Source organism: Acanthochromis polyacanthus, chromosome 3 (assembly GCF_021347895.1).
Source record: "Acanthochromis polyacanthus isolate Apoly-LR-REF ecotype Palm Island chromosome 3, KAUST_Apoly_ChrSc, whole genome shotgun sequence".
Lineage (NCBI taxonomy): Eukaryota > Metazoa > Chordata > Actinopteri > Pomacentridae > Acanthochromis > Acanthochromis polyacanthus.
The window spans coordinates 4522175-4536930 of NC_067115.1; the positions used below are offsets into that span (position 1 = coordinate 4522175).

The following is a 14756-nucleotide window of genomic DNA, read 5'->3' on the forward strand; positions in this document are numbered from 1 at the left end:
GTGCGTGCTGTGGGGCTGTGGTGTAGATATTATATCTCTAAAGCTAAACAAAGCCAGTACTGTACATCCAGCTTGGGTTTTCAAAATAAACTTCTTATTAAAATCCATTTATCACATTCTTAATACTTGGGGTATATTTATCACTAGTTTAAAATATTATAGATCAGGGGAAGTATTAAACTACGATATATTGAAGAAATCCTCGTTTGATTTGAGTTTGCTGCCGTTCGGACCGTATTTTGAAAGCACTGTAATATAACTTCGGGTGAGGCTGTAACTTTTTCTAGCTAGCTTAACACAGCTCATTAACAGCTGCCTGGTTGCTAGACGACTCAGTCCGCAACACTGATATGAAAACGGTAACCTCTGTACGGAAAGACCACAGCTTTTTAACGGATTTTAGCGAGCCATGATTCTTGACAGGCCATATCGCCGCATGAAGGGCTTCTTACCCGGAAAATGTTTGTTGTTCCGGACGAGAATTTCGAGTTGTAGCGAAGCTAACGTCTCTTTTGTTGCCCCATGTTTTTACTACTAGCAAGAGGGACAACCTGAAGTGAGCTTTTCTGTTTTTTACCTGGAAACAATGAGAGGATTACACACGGAAAAAGTCGACTTTTTTAACTTCACATAACGTTTGCTTAGCAGCTATGTTAAATGCAACTGCTAAGATGTCTCTGGAGGCGAGTGATGTTCAGACAGATGAAGACTGTGAGGAGCTGGTGAGTGTTTCGCCTTGTCAGGTCAACAATACAGCTGTTTAGTCCCCGAGTCTGGGGGTTAGTTGCATTTGTAAGCGTTAAGTTTTTACTAAAATATTATAACGTTGTAGTATTTGTAAAGAACACCAAAGATAATAGTTTATATCAGCTGTTCCCAACACTTTTGCCTTTATGAAAGTGATTTCTGCTTGTGATACTCGGGTTAAGGGCGTTTCAAGCAAACCTGTCTTGTTTTTCTACCAATCCTCTCATTTGAAGCATTTCTCAAGGACATTGAATAAAGAGAGAAGGATAAAACATGACTTTATTTAGGTAATAAAGCTGAAAATGGGCACCCTTGAGGGTCATGATCCCGTATGATTCACACAACCCTTTTTTTTATTGCTTGTTATTCACCTCCTTGTTATGTTCTGGACAGCATCTTTCTCAGTGACATACACAATTATTTTACTCCCCTGTCCAACCTAGGTTGAGGATGGCTTCTCTCTCCCTGCTGATGTTTCAGAAAAGGTATAATCCCTTTTTTTTCGCTTTGTCTGCCTTTATTTCCTGATACATCGATGAGTCTGTCGCCTTATTTGACCGACATTCATGCATGTTCCTGTGACTTCTGACTGTTATGTGCAATGCAAATGTCCATTATGTTTCAGTAAATTCACACCCAATTAATGAAACAGATTAGAAAATTATCTTTTTCTTCAGCTCTGGTTAAAAACCTCCTTACGGGGGTGCAAAATTACACCTTCTGCTTTATCACTTTATGTTTGCCCACCATCAGAGAACAAGGAGGAAAAAATCTTCTGGCAAACCCTCTCCTTCTCCAAGTAAGTCTGGCTCAGCTGCTCTGTAGAAAATATTTGCAGAAACTGTAAGAAAACCCGCTTTGCAAATTCCGTATTTATTTATGTGTGTGCAGGGTCTCCATACCTCTCCAGTCTGAATGTGAACCCCAGGAGAGCAGCGATGGGAGCCTGGAGACTCCCAAGGGCCTCCCTGGGGGACAGCAGAGGGGACACTCCTGGGGAGACTGGCTCAGCTCGCCTCACATCCCTCAGCAACGGCCATGGTAGTAGACACTGTGAAAACACATCTTTAGCTATGTGGATGTTGTTTCTCCACAGGAGGGAGCGCACACAGTCAGCAGGTTTATTCTTTTTTTTGTCTTTGAGAACAGCTGCCTGCTGCTGGAAATGGGGCAAAAGAAAGCGCTAAAACAGAGCATCATTATGTCATCTTTTGTGAAATTAAATGCATAATACTGACTTGACTTTGGGAAAATATCTAGTTTTCTGTCAGGTGTTGCTCTTTATTTTGTGACATATTTTTCTAAAAGTCAATCTTCAGCTCTGTACTTACAGTGCAACAGAATTAATATGTGATGGAGTGCTACTACAGGAGAAACCATCAAACTACAACTGCTAATACTCCACATTTTACAGCTCTCTCACAACTTTTTACTAAATTTTACAAACAGTTCACGCAGGGCAACTTGGCTGAAGTGTATGCCGGAAGGAGCTGCTTTATTCAGCATTCACACAGAGTTTGAAATCCTCCTTTAGCCACAGTGTTTATCGACACCACGTCTTCACTGGGGTAGTCCATTATGGCGTTTGGTACCTTACGGTCCTTTCGTGAACCCTTTTCATATGGAGTAACAGATGCTTGAAATGCTGAAATACTACTTTGTTTCACGAACCGGTCCAGATCATCACTACTTTCACTTGACTTTTTGGCCATACATTTGTCATAAGCAGACTGTGGTGCTTCTTCAGGTGCCGATCATTTGCAGTCTCTGAGATGTGGTGACAGCGGGTCTTCCACAATACCTTCTTTTGTTGCACGTCCGTCCGTGAAATACTCTCAAACCTCCAAAGTAGTGATTTTCTTTAGGCCTACAATTGTCCAATGTTGTTTCTGTTGAGCCAGATGTGCAAATGTCTTGGGGCTCTTCTGATGGGTTTGCATGACTGTCACACAAGGATAATGGCATGACTTTGTAAAACGAGTGGCATTACACTTTAAACCCTGGCTTAGTAGCACTGCATACCATATATTCTAAATTGCAACCATTGTAATTTGCTCAATTTGATTTTTTCAAACTGGGATCTTGATGAAAATTTATTATTTGTGCAGCAGTTTGCGTACTAGTCATTGCCGACAACAGTGTGTTCTCAAAAGGTGTTAAAAGCATGAGTCAGATGGAGTATTGACTTATGTTGGAGCATATCTGGTTCATTTCAGGACTACTTTTTTATCCTCTTTTGGACAAAAACACCCAGACAATAGAAAGAAAGGTCTTGTGATTACGAACATTTTAAATACAATAATCTGGATGGATGGATAGATAGATAGATAGATAGATAGATAGATAGATAGATAGATAGTCATATAAAGTAGTAAACTCACACATAAGTAATCTTTATTTTCTGTATTTCATTAAGTCTGCCTAACTCTCTTCCAGATGTGTCCCAGACGCTGAGATCAGAATGCGATGTCTCATCCGAGCTTCTTAAACAGACCTTGAGCATGAAGAAATACAAACATCTCCAGTCAGCATCCAATGGTGAGAGAATGTGTAGGTGTGTCAGAATGGCAAACTGACTGAAGAACAGTGGAGAGAGAAAAAGCTGAAGGTCAGACTTTGTGCTAAACGGCAATTTGCCGAGAACAGGAGATGAAGAACTGGATGTGAGGGAGTGTGACATGACATCAGCACAGTCAGTTGTTTTCATAACCGCCGGGTGACAATGTGAGCGCCTTCGTATAATTATGATCTATCTCCATGTCGCTCCGTGTGCTTTGCAGGTTTCACGTTAGGCACGAGTGACTGCAGAGACAAGGAGGACATGTATGACGAGATCATTCGTCTCAAGAAGGTAAATAATAACACAAGTAAAGTTGTATATTCAGCTTGATTTAAGAAGAAAAAACATCTAGAGAACTCACTGTGCAGCAGCCTGATGCTGTCAATAATAGTAAAGTGGGATGACGTGTCGTAGTAACATGACACATATGTCTGTTGTCTGCTGAAATGGCCTCGATCAGTACCAGTGTGGGGTTCTGTAATTTTGAATTTTGTTCCATGGCAAAAGGAGGAAGACTTTTTTTCTTTTTAGCATTGCCAGCTGCGCTCTTTGTTTACTTTCTGCACTGATCAACCAGAGCATTAAAACCACTGACAGATGAAGTGAAGTATAATAAAACAGATCCTTTTATTACAGTGGCACTTGTCATGTGGGACCGCAGTCAGTTGTTAAAGTCAGAATCAGAATCAGAATGCGGTTTATTGCCAAGTAGGTTTTTACACTTACAAGGAATTTTCTCTGGTGCTCTTGGTGCAAGTACAAATAAACTAAAATAAAATAAGATGGTAAGAAATATGGATAAAATAGACAAGGTATGTACAGTTACTACGCAGTAGTAATTAATATAGTCAACAGAGCTGATTTGCAGTGGCATGGGTAGTGTTTATCAGCGATGCAGCAGAGGGGAAGAAGCTGTTCTTGTGGCGAGAGGTTTTAGTCCTGATGGACCACAGCCTCCTGCCTGAGGAGAGGGGTTCAAAAAGTTTGTGTCCAGGGTGAGAGGGGTCGGCCAAGATCTTGGTTGCACGCCTTAAAAGCCTAGACGTGTACAGATCCTGGAGAGATGGCAGGTTACATCCGATCACCTTCTCAGCAGAGCGGATGTATGAAGAGTAGATGAGATGGTAGCAGTAAAATGGGCAGTATGGCCAAAGGGATCAGAGTGAAGGGCCAAACTGTAAAGACTAGATCACTTGATCAGAGCATCTCCAAAATGTGTTGTGAGGTCTTCCTGATAGGCAGTGGCTAGTGCCTACCAGTAGTGCTTTAACGAACCAGCGACGAGGTCAAGAACACCCAAGGCCCTTATTGTCTGATCTCACAAAAGAGCTAATGTTGCATAAATTGCTGAAAACATAATGCTAGCTGTGGTAGAAATTTGTCAGAATACACATTGTGTCACATGGTGATGCACATGTAGCTGTGAATGAGCGTTAATGCTGAACCCTGTCTACCACTGCAAGCTCCTACAATGGCCATGTGGGCCCCACAACTGTACCATGGAGCGATGGAAGAAGGTGTCCTGGTCTGATGAGTCTTGTTTTCTTTGACATAATGTGTCCTGGCGTGGTTATGTCCCTTCGCTGGGGAAGAGGAGGTAGAAGGATGGGAATGGATTAGTCACTTCCGCTGTTCTCCACAGAATCTTCAGGCACAGAAGTCTGACAACCAGCAAATGAAAGCCAAACTACGGCGCCTAGAGGAGGACAACGCTAAAAGAGAAAAACAGATAGAAGAACTGTTGGATCCCACTAAGGTTAGATCACAGAACACCTTCTGATTTTTGATTCTGATTATCGCTTTCGTAAAAAAAAACTAGTTCCTTCTTTTTTTAAAAAAAAAAAAAACAGGGATCTGAATATACTCGCAGTTTGGTGGATAAGAAAAGAGAAGGGAGTGTGGTGAGTATGTCCACTGTGTTGGTCACATACCAGACAAAATTATTAAATGCGTAACTAACAAGCTTAATAAATTATTCTCTCTATCAAGGTTCTGAATGGGCTCAAACAGAGAATCCTAAAGTTGGAGCAGCAGTGTAGAGAGAAAGAAAACGCTCTAAGGTAAAGCATCATTCTGCTCTCTCTAAGTCCTTTTGGCTTATGTGTAGAGCTGCACAAGGTTCAGGTTATTCTCTTTTTTCAGCAAACTACAAAGTGAGCTGAGGACCACCAACCTGGAGGAACTGAAGATCACAGTAGAAACCTACTTTGAAGAGGTACCATCACTGTCTCCAGATATAAAATGTCTTTTTTCTTCTTTTTTTCTTTTCACCTGAAAGCAAAATTAAACCTGTAGTAACCTTCACCAACCTTCTTAGACTAGTCTGAGTCACTGCTGCTGTGACAGACGGCATTGTCATCACCTCTGCTTTGTTTGCAGAGTGTGAGCTCAGATGTGGAAAAATAAACTTTTAATTTTTGTTTGTTTGCTTCATCCTTCAGATCCAGAGACTGAGAATTCTTCTAGAAGCTGCAGAAAAAAGGTATGAATGCCTTAAACACACTGGACCTGTGGCATGGGTCTGACTTTGGTGTAGATGTGAGCAGGGGCCTCTATCTTCTATTCGTTAACTGTTCAGGAAACATCCTTTAAACTTACATTCTAGTGTGTGTAGTCTTTTGTATTAAAGTAAAGTTTGCCCACAGTCTCGCACTGGGATCTGTCTGTTTTTTGACAATGGCAAAATCAAAGCAATCTAGATGTGATTGAAGTTTATATGCAGCTTATTAAAGGTTGAATATTGCATTAACCTTTCATGTATTGCAGCCGTTTTTGTACACCAGTAGTCCCTCCATTTTCACAGGATCAAAGGTAATTGGCCAACGAAAATATAATTAGATAGCTGTTGACGGGTTGTGGTTCAAAGAGGTGTCGATCGAAGTGAACGAGGCTGAAAAAACAGAACAGACCTCTCAGAGAGATAGTAGAAACTTTAGGAGTGTCCAGACCATCGTGTTCTGACATTCTTGAACAGAAGGAATGCACTGCAAACTACGAAAGACCGAAAGGCCTGGAAGACAGCTGAATATGATGACCACAGAATTCTTCTCTTTGTGAAGTAAAGCCCATTAACAACACTGAGCCAAACCCAGAACACTCAATGAGTTAGGAGTATTGTAGGAAAGCATGCAACTAAGACATTAATTCGTAGATATGAATACAGACGTTTTCTTTAAGATGCAAAGTTCAGAACAAAAGGGCCACATTATACTTGAATAGAACACATCTAAAAAGTGCAGCCCAATTCTGGACAGATGAAAGTCAGATGAATCTGTCTCAGAATGATGGGAAGTGAAGAGTGTTTAGATATAAAACAAGGGCTCATGATCCTATAAAATGTGGTGGAGGCGATGTTAGAACATAATCATGTATAGTTGCCGGCACTGGATCATCAGACTTTATTGAAAACGTGACTGCTGATAGAATTAGCAGGATGAATTCTGTAGTGTGTAGAGTTCTACTTTCTGTTCAGATTCAGTCGTTTTCTGCAAAACTGACCAAACAGCACTTCACAGTACAGATGGATAATAGTGACAGGCAATCTAAGAGCATCTTAAGGTGAAGAACTGTTCTTAAATGAGTCAGCTGACCTCAGCCCAACCAAGTAGCTGTTACTCACTGAACACACAACTGAGGACTGAAACACCCACAAACAAGCAGCAGCTTCAGTAGCAACCTGGGAAAGTATCCCAAGGCAGGAATCGCTACATATGGTGACGTCCCTGGGTTCCAAACTTCATGCAGGAATTGACTACATGAAGTTTGTATCCAAGTGTTAAAAATGATCCCTGTATATTTTTATAATAATGCTCGTTGTCTGTTTTCCCTGTGAAAAAAGAGGGACTGCAATTTCTAAATCCATCCATCCATCCATTCTCTATACACCGCTTTATCCTCATTAGGGTCATGGGGGGTGCTGGAGTCTATCCCAGCTGACTCGGACGAAGGCAGGGGACACCCTGGACAGGTCACCAGTCTGTCACAGGGCTACATATACAGACACACAATCACACTCACATTCACACCTACAGACAATTTAGAGTAACCAAGTAACCTCAGCATGTTTTTGGACTGTGGGAGGAAGCTGGAGTACCCGGAGAAAACCCACGCATGCACAGGGAGAACATGCAAACTCCATGCAGAAAGATCCCAGGCCCACCCCGGGATTTGAACCTGGATCTTCTTGCTGCAAGGCGAAAGTGCTAACTACTACGACACTGTGCAGCCCCCAATTTCTAAATGATCCATACAAAACTTTTGTTAAATCTGAGAGTCTACACTTCAATCACGTCTCGATTTCTTTGTTTCAAATCTATTGTGATGGTGTACAGAAACAAAACTACAAAAATGGTGCCACTTTTCAAATACTTTCTGGCCTGAATGCATAATGATCAAAGTTCCAAGATTTGTGCTGAATGTTCAAAAAAATCCCTGCATTCGCTCGTCCTCTCCCTCTCTGTATCTGTCTGCAGTAGTCGAGCAGAGAGCAAATGCTCTCAGAGGCAGCAGAAAGCTTTAAGCTCCACAGTTCACCGTCTGTCTGAAAACCTGAAGCAGCTTCAACAGGAGAATGCGGCGCTCAGAGAAGAACTCAACACTGACGGTCCTGCTGGAGGAATTAAAGGTTTTAAGTCACATATCACCACATTGCAGTCACAGTGTTAATAGAACCAACATGATTCTTCTCCTCTTGTCCTGTTTTCTTTCTCAACATGACCACTTTTACTACTTTAATAGATGAATAAATAATATTTTAATGGAAAAACAACTTCATAAGATAGAATCACTTTTCAAATAACTCCTTTTCATCTGAATGTGTTTCACTGATTGATTGTATTAGTTGTTTCTCTCTGTTTTTGCAAAAAAAAAGAACTGTATTGGGAATCAGACTAACATTAAAGCATTGGACATTGGAGAAAGAACTATCCTATCAATTTCATGCAGCAATAAAAAAAAATGGGATTTTAAAATCAGGAAAAAAATCACGATCTCCTTACGATATTAGAGATGGACTGACTACTCAATTAATCAGAATGAATCGCCTCCCTCATCACTGTAATCACGATAATCTCTCCTAACGCTGTAGTATCAAATACTCATCACTTCTTAATTAATCCTTGTCACGTTTTCATTTGTGACCAAATATGCCCTGAAATGTTTCCAGTTTTTGGTGGGAATGGATTAGTGGTACGTGATTTAAAAAGCCTGCAATGAGACAGTTCCATAAATTAAAGCAACAGATTGAGTCAAGTCCTGTAAACACACGTATCTGATGTTACAACGATGCAGTGTTATCTTCTGCACTCTAACGCCAATGAAAGAACTGTGTCTGTGTGTGATTATGTCTCCTAGGTTACAGAGAGTGGAGTAAACAGAGACTGTTGAGAAGGCTGCTGGAGGTGGAGAAGGTGAGAGGAAACTTTAACCACTTGTTCAAACACGTGCAGTCGTCTGTGTGGGATTGTCTGTTTAGAAGCTTCATCACAGACTAACTCTTCTCTCCTCCTATCAGAGGCTGGAGGACAGCAGAAGACACGCCCAGTCAGTCAAGAGCAGCAGCCGATTGGATCAGGAGGTCCAGGCCACGCTGGCTGAGATTCCAGGGTTTACCATGGCAACAGAGGCAGTGGTCTCTGTGGGAACAGGCACCGAGGAAGAGGAGGAGGCTTCTGATCTGAGGGAGCATCTCAACCAATTGGAGAAGGAGAGGGCGGAGCTTCAAGAGATGCTGTCAAGGAAAGAGTGAGTGAGCAGCATCCAGAGAGCCCTCAGGATGTTTTACGTGCATCAATCTTGGCAAACCATAATTAATGTAAATTATCTAAAGTAATGACACAAACCTGAGGGAGAAAACAACTGTACTGGACTGTGAATGGAGCTGCATCACATTAATATGCACATTAGTACGAGCAGCATTAAGCATAGAGCCACTGAGTTTTGCTCTTGAAACAGTCTGTGTTTTGTTCTTGTTTTCAGTGATGAACTAAAACAGCTGAGTGCAGAAAGAGAAGAACTGGAGAAAGAGACAGAACGATGGAAAGCTCTAACTGATGATGAGAAACGACAGCACAAGTATGTTTTTACTGTTATAGGTCTTGATTCATCAAAGTTATACATGTTTTAGTCAACATGCCCAGTCATTTAATCTGTCTGCACATAGACTGAATGTGAGGATTGTTTATGAGATTAGACATGCCTGTTTTTTTTAGGTAAAATGTTTAATTTTGCCATTATTTGTCTTTGTATTAATAATGGTTAAATACATCACAGTTTGAGTGACTGTGCATTCAGTCATGTAAGTAAAAATACATATAAGGAGAGTTTTATTTATATAGATAAAGTTTGTTTTTACTAACTAGCACCGACTCTGAAGCACTGCACCGGGAAAGAATCACTTCGGCAGTTTGTTTAACCCACATAAACTTCTAAGTCCACCATTGCTCACATGCAATGACTGTCTGATGCAATATGAAGTTTCTGGTGCACAAGTCTGATGAACACATGCTTGTTAACATGTTGCAAGTGCTGAAAATTAAATTTGATCCCCATGTTTAGGTGACAAAATAGGTCCTCTCTCAGAAACATATCAAAACAGACTGTTTATACGTTGCTTTTGCGTGTGTTTGTGTTGCCCAGACGGGAGTTGGAGCAGTTGTGGGCGAGAATCCGAACACTGGAGGAGAGCAGGAGTGAATCTGCTGAGCTCTCCCCCTCTCTTTCACCCACAACGTCAAACAAAGAGAGTCAGGAGGACACTCAGGGCAGAGCAGGTTTGGAGGAGGGTGAGGAGAGAGACACTAGATGTAAAGAGAAGGAGGCAGAAGGAGATGAATTATGTACCGAAGCTGAGACGAAAGAAAGAAAAGCAGCATTGGTCATTCAGACAAACTGGAGGCAGCACAGGAACGGGGTATGTAACATGCACGAGTTATGTAAAGGAAACTATTGATGTGTCAGAGCAATATTATATAAAGAATGTCCAGACACTCTGTCCCAGATTTTTACTCTTTTCCAACTGCCTTCATTCTTTCTTTAGGACATTGTGATGTTGCAGTCAGCGTTACGAGGCCATCTCCTCAGAGAGTCGCAGCTCAAAGACATGCAGAATAAGGTTTTACCCACACACCACCACACACTCCAATCAGTCTATATCTGTAAAACAGCTAGAATTACACCTCAGAACTGTCATATTCCAGTATCATTATCGCAGGCATGTTTTAGACCACATTACTGGGTTACTGTAATGCACAAAATACTTACTGCTGTTGGTGGAAATCTAAACTATTCTTCAGACTTTTTCCAGTATGTGATTCTAAGTTCATTTAATTGAGTTTTGTAATGCTGGACCATTGTCAGCAAGGCTTTTCTTACCAGAACTTGTCTTCTGAAGCCCTGCAAAAAGACTCAAAGATGTGGAAACATAGTTTAAATCCTGGCAGTCTTGTCATGAAATGAACCGGAGATGCAGATTAATCAAATAACCATTAGATGGCTCTAAAATGCAATTTCAGTGAGTCGACTGTAATCTCTCTCTGTCTCTCCACATGTGTGCTGTTTTGTTTCTGTCTCACCCACTGAACCTTCCTCCCCTTGCTCGGTCTCTTCTTCATCTCCTGTTTTCAGGCTGTAGACTCATCAAGTCGCAGTGATGTAGCTTCCTCCGCTGGTGGAGAGCTGGATGTGGTCGCCTTGACGATGATGCAGTCTGCATTCAGGGGACATCTGGCTCGTTGTAGTCTCACAATAGAGAGGTGACTCATTTATACACAGACTTTTAGATGGAAACAGATGCAGTCAAAAAAGAGGACGTTTTGCAGAATTATGTGTGTGTTTGTGCATTAGCTCAGGGTTCTCTGTGCCTTCTTCGACGGAAAACAATTTGTCCACGCTGGCATCAAGAAGAGCTCGCTTAGCACACATGCACGGCAGAACAGGTGAGGTTCACGCAATGCTAGGACAAACACACAGAACAAAGCGAAAACTAAGTTTTTCATGCTTCTTGCCTCAGCTCTTATTTCAATGAGTCCACTCACAAACAGGACAGATGCATTTGGTGCCTCTCCGCTATATGATATAATTATGACTTTGTGTTTTGGTTAATTATGTTGGGCTCTTTACAGACATATAAAGACATGTAACTTGGTGAGGAAACACTTTATTGCTACAACCATTCCATGTGAGTCAGGATTTAGGCTTTATATTAATGTCCTATGCATTTTTCTCATAGTGGCGTAGCGGAATGACAGGCAGCAAATGTTTCCCAAATGGAAATGAACCAAAACGCACCACTCACCGCCGTTATGCCCATGTGCCCTCAGAAATGACATATCAGGTCTCTGCAGGGTAAATATTTAGTGATTCATGTGACACTGTGGCATCGCCTTGCCCTCAGAATCACCCATCACTTCTCCCCTGACACCTCTATGCGTAGTGATGGATTTAAAGATGCCGCTAAGACTGAACGACTTAGGGACAATATCTGTTGTGAATTTTCTGACTGGTATTGTTGTTTGAGATATATTTTGTCAGTACTTTTTAAGAACTTCACTTTAGTAATGACAGAATTAAAACATGATGGAGCGTCAGCTAAAAACAGAGGGCAGCATGAATTTGTAACACAGTGGACACAACAGTTTAATGTGTGAGGTGTAGCTGGTGAATAATGAAACTGGGCTGATATCATTGGAACCACAGGGTGGATGCCTGCACCACTTGGAACTTTCAATCTGCACAAAATATACAAAAATTGAATTACGACATCAGTCTCGTTATTTAACAACCACATATGTGTCTCCTAAACTGTGGCCTTTGTGGTTTGCTTCTTGTGTCGTTTACAATTGTGATTTTTATCACCAACATGACCCTGAGATTCCACTGCCTTCCCCATTACTTCAGTTTGGAACAGGTCGACAGCATACGGGTGCACAGAGCAGAACATCGATGTCAGCGTTTTGTTTTTTTTTACCCTGCATGCTTTAAAGACTGCCCCTGCATTTAATGTGTAGTGAATTTCACTGAGAGACTTTGGACTGCACCATCTTAGCTGAGAATATTCAGAACCTCTGCAAGAAGACAGGGGTTCATAACAGTAGTTTTGTTGCATTTTGACTGATAGCATGCTACACTTTACAGGATACAGTGTAACCTGAGTGTAAGAAGCTGCTTTGTTTAAATGCATTCTTTTAAAAGTACTGCATCGTCTGTACATGTCTGTGAGGGTGTGTCTGAATTGTGCTTCACCGACTTGTGTCTCTGCGGTGTTTTATTGGCAAGGTGCTGCATCCCTCAGTAATGATGGCGAAAAGGAGGATGCACAAGAGGACCCCTGGCCTGTCTCTGGCACTTACAGCCCCAAGATGGCTCCTGCAAAAGGTTTGAGAAAGAGAGGACATCAGCTTCTCTGTTTGACATTAAAGGCACATGCAGGTTTTTTAAAGTAGTCTTTAGTGAGCGTGGATGTCTTCATGTGTTCATCGTGTGTTTCTTTGGTGCCCTTTGGGGTTAAATTGAGCTAAATAAAATTACTCCAGTGAGTGATTGAACACAGTTTTACATGTACTGTATGTCTCCTGCAGCCCAGATGGAGCTCCGTTCCACAGCAGAGTTTGGTGGAGCCGCTGCAGTTGATTCTGACGACTCTGACGACATCATTGTGTCTCCGTCACGTCCTCTGAGAAGCAGGGAAGTCTTAATCTTATAGACCTTCTGGGTGGTGTGAGCCTACGCGTGTGCGACTGTATGAAAGTGTAGCTAGGAAGAATTTATATTCAAAGCCCGTATTTCAGATGCTTGCAAATACAGAACATACCAAATCATTAACTTTGAGTTTCTATTGAAACTGCTGGGATATTCTGAGATTATTCAGTGCAAAGACAGACACATATATTTTCCTGTGTAGGAGCTTTTCCCACTCTAATCACCTAAATATTCTAAGAATCTGGATTTTTTGACATGGGGATGAGTTGAACATGAACCCTCATTTTGAGCATTATTTCTTAGAAAAATGTCAAAGTACAATATGCCAGCATGTCTCTGTTGACGTGTGGTTATAAGATGATATTTGTTAGCAGACGGGAAAGCACTCGTGAACATTTCATTTAATTTTAATCCGTTATTTGTGAGCCAAATAGCCTTGTTTTATTAGTCGTATTTATTGTCAGTGGTTGTTTTCTTTGCCAAAGTGCCTACTGCATAAAATGGAGGGTGATAAATATATTTTAACCTGACTGGCCCCAGTGGGCCACAACACTGTAAACGTCTCTGGATTTCACAGGCTAAAATAATTCACGAATCATATCTTGACATGGCTGATTTGTAACACACTGATATATCATGTATGCTTAATGAATTATGGCTGATTCTGAGGAATGATTGAGGGATGATTCTCAACTGATGCACTATTGAGCCAAACTGTGAATAAATTATAGATCAGTCTGCTGCAGTACGAAACAGCGCAGTGGAGGAAACACAGGGAGTATGTCTAATGCCAGTAATGCTTGTGCTTTAAAGTAGACTAATGATGACCTTTAAGGAGGTAAATAAAAAACGTTTGGCTGCCGTTTTCTCCACGTCATGTGTGTAACTCGATTTCTGAGGCATTCAATAAAATGCTGTTTTTATGATGAAACCTGAAATATTTCCTGTGGTCCTTACTGCAAAGCTGTTGTCTACTCAGGTACGGTATGTACTGTTTGGAGAAATATGTGTTTTACTTCGATAATTACCATTTTTATGATGCTCTCTACTCAACCTCTTCTCCTTTCCTACGGGGAATATTGTGCTTTTACTCCCTCTATTCATGTGATGTGTATTTTTAAGGGAATAACATATAAAACCAACATGGCTGAAGATTAAATGAATGATTTGAACATTTTTATGCTTGTGACCCTTTTGAGGAACATTTTAGATATCTGTGAGTTATTAGCACTTCTACCAATAAGCTGTCCTTCTAAACTTCTGAGATTGACCGTTAAGACCACAAAATGTATCCAATATTTCACAAAGAAAGGTTGTCTGTGAAGATACATTTTCTTTTTTTCCTCTCCCACTAACCATCACACGATCCAGATTTTTAGTGTGGACCCTCTGGACGAACCTGATCCTGAGGTTAGAAAAACTAAACTGAACTTCCTTAAAGTGAAAGTAGTTCATGTTAACAGTCAGTTACAATAGAGTGATCATTTTTGATGCCTGACATACAGTTCACTGTTAATAATCGTGTACTTTTGGTATTATAGCTCTATCAGAGTGGTAGGGGAAGTATTCAGGCTTTAATCAAAACCCTCTGTGTAAAAGTCCTGCACTTAAAATGCTGCTGATGGGGAATACGTCAACTTTGTGATTAAATGTGCCTAATCACCTTTCACCATAGTCATACTGTCAGTGGCGGAAAGTAATCGTACATTTACTCAAGTACAATTTTACTTCTCACCATTTCAACTTTGTGCTA

The 14756-nt window shown here is 41.1% G+C and overlaps 1 protein-coding gene across 2 annotated transcripts; it reads left to right on the top strand.

Annotated features, from left to right (window-relative positions):
• Positions 1 to 284: 284 nt before the first annotated feature.
• On the top strand, positions 285 to 13941 carry iqce (IQ motif containing E). 2 transcript variants are annotated; one of them, XM_022208936.2, is made up of 21 exons: positions 285 to 722; positions 1191 to 1232; positions 1501 to 1546; positions 1639 to 1788; positions 3184 to 3285; positions 3528 to 3598; positions 4950 to 5063; positions 5158 to 5208; positions 5297 to 5367; positions 5450 to 5522; positions 5749 to 5789; positions 7780 to 7931; positions 8660 to 8715; positions 8820 to 9049; positions 9284 to 9379; positions 9944 to 10217; positions 10344 to 10418; positions 10931 to 11058; positions 11150 to 11241; positions 12581 to 12679; positions 12883 to 13941. In XM_022208936.2, exons 1-21 carry the CDS (start codon positions 651 to 653, stop codon positions 13005 to 13007), a joined length of 2160 nt encoding a protein of 719 aa, XP_022064628.2. In that variant the 5' UTR covers positions 285 to 650; the 3' UTR covers positions 13008 to 13941. The 2 variants fall into 2 exon arrangements, 1 of the variants encoding a protein (XP_022064628.2); XR_007940625.1 differs by lacking the exon at positions 11150 to 11241 and having other exon boundaries at positions 12883 to 13021.
• Positions 13942 to 14756: the final 815 nt, after the last annotated feature.

What these genes read in the sequence shown, in the direction of transcription:
- iqce (XM_022208936.2), top strand. Translation starts at nt 651, where the DNA reads ATGTTAAATGCAACTGCTAAGATGTCTCTGGAGGCGAGTGATGTTCAG. An exon ending in AGATCATTCGTCTCAAGAAG is followed by an intron (nt 3,599 to 4,949) that starts GTAAATAATAAC and finishes TGTTCTCCACAG; the next exon opens with AATCTTCAGGCACAGAAGTC. An exon ending in AGAAAAGAGAAGGGAGTGTG is followed by an intron (nt 5,209 to 5,296) that starts GTGAGTATGTCC and finishes CTCTCTATCAAG; the next exon opens with GTTCTGAATGGGCTCAAACA.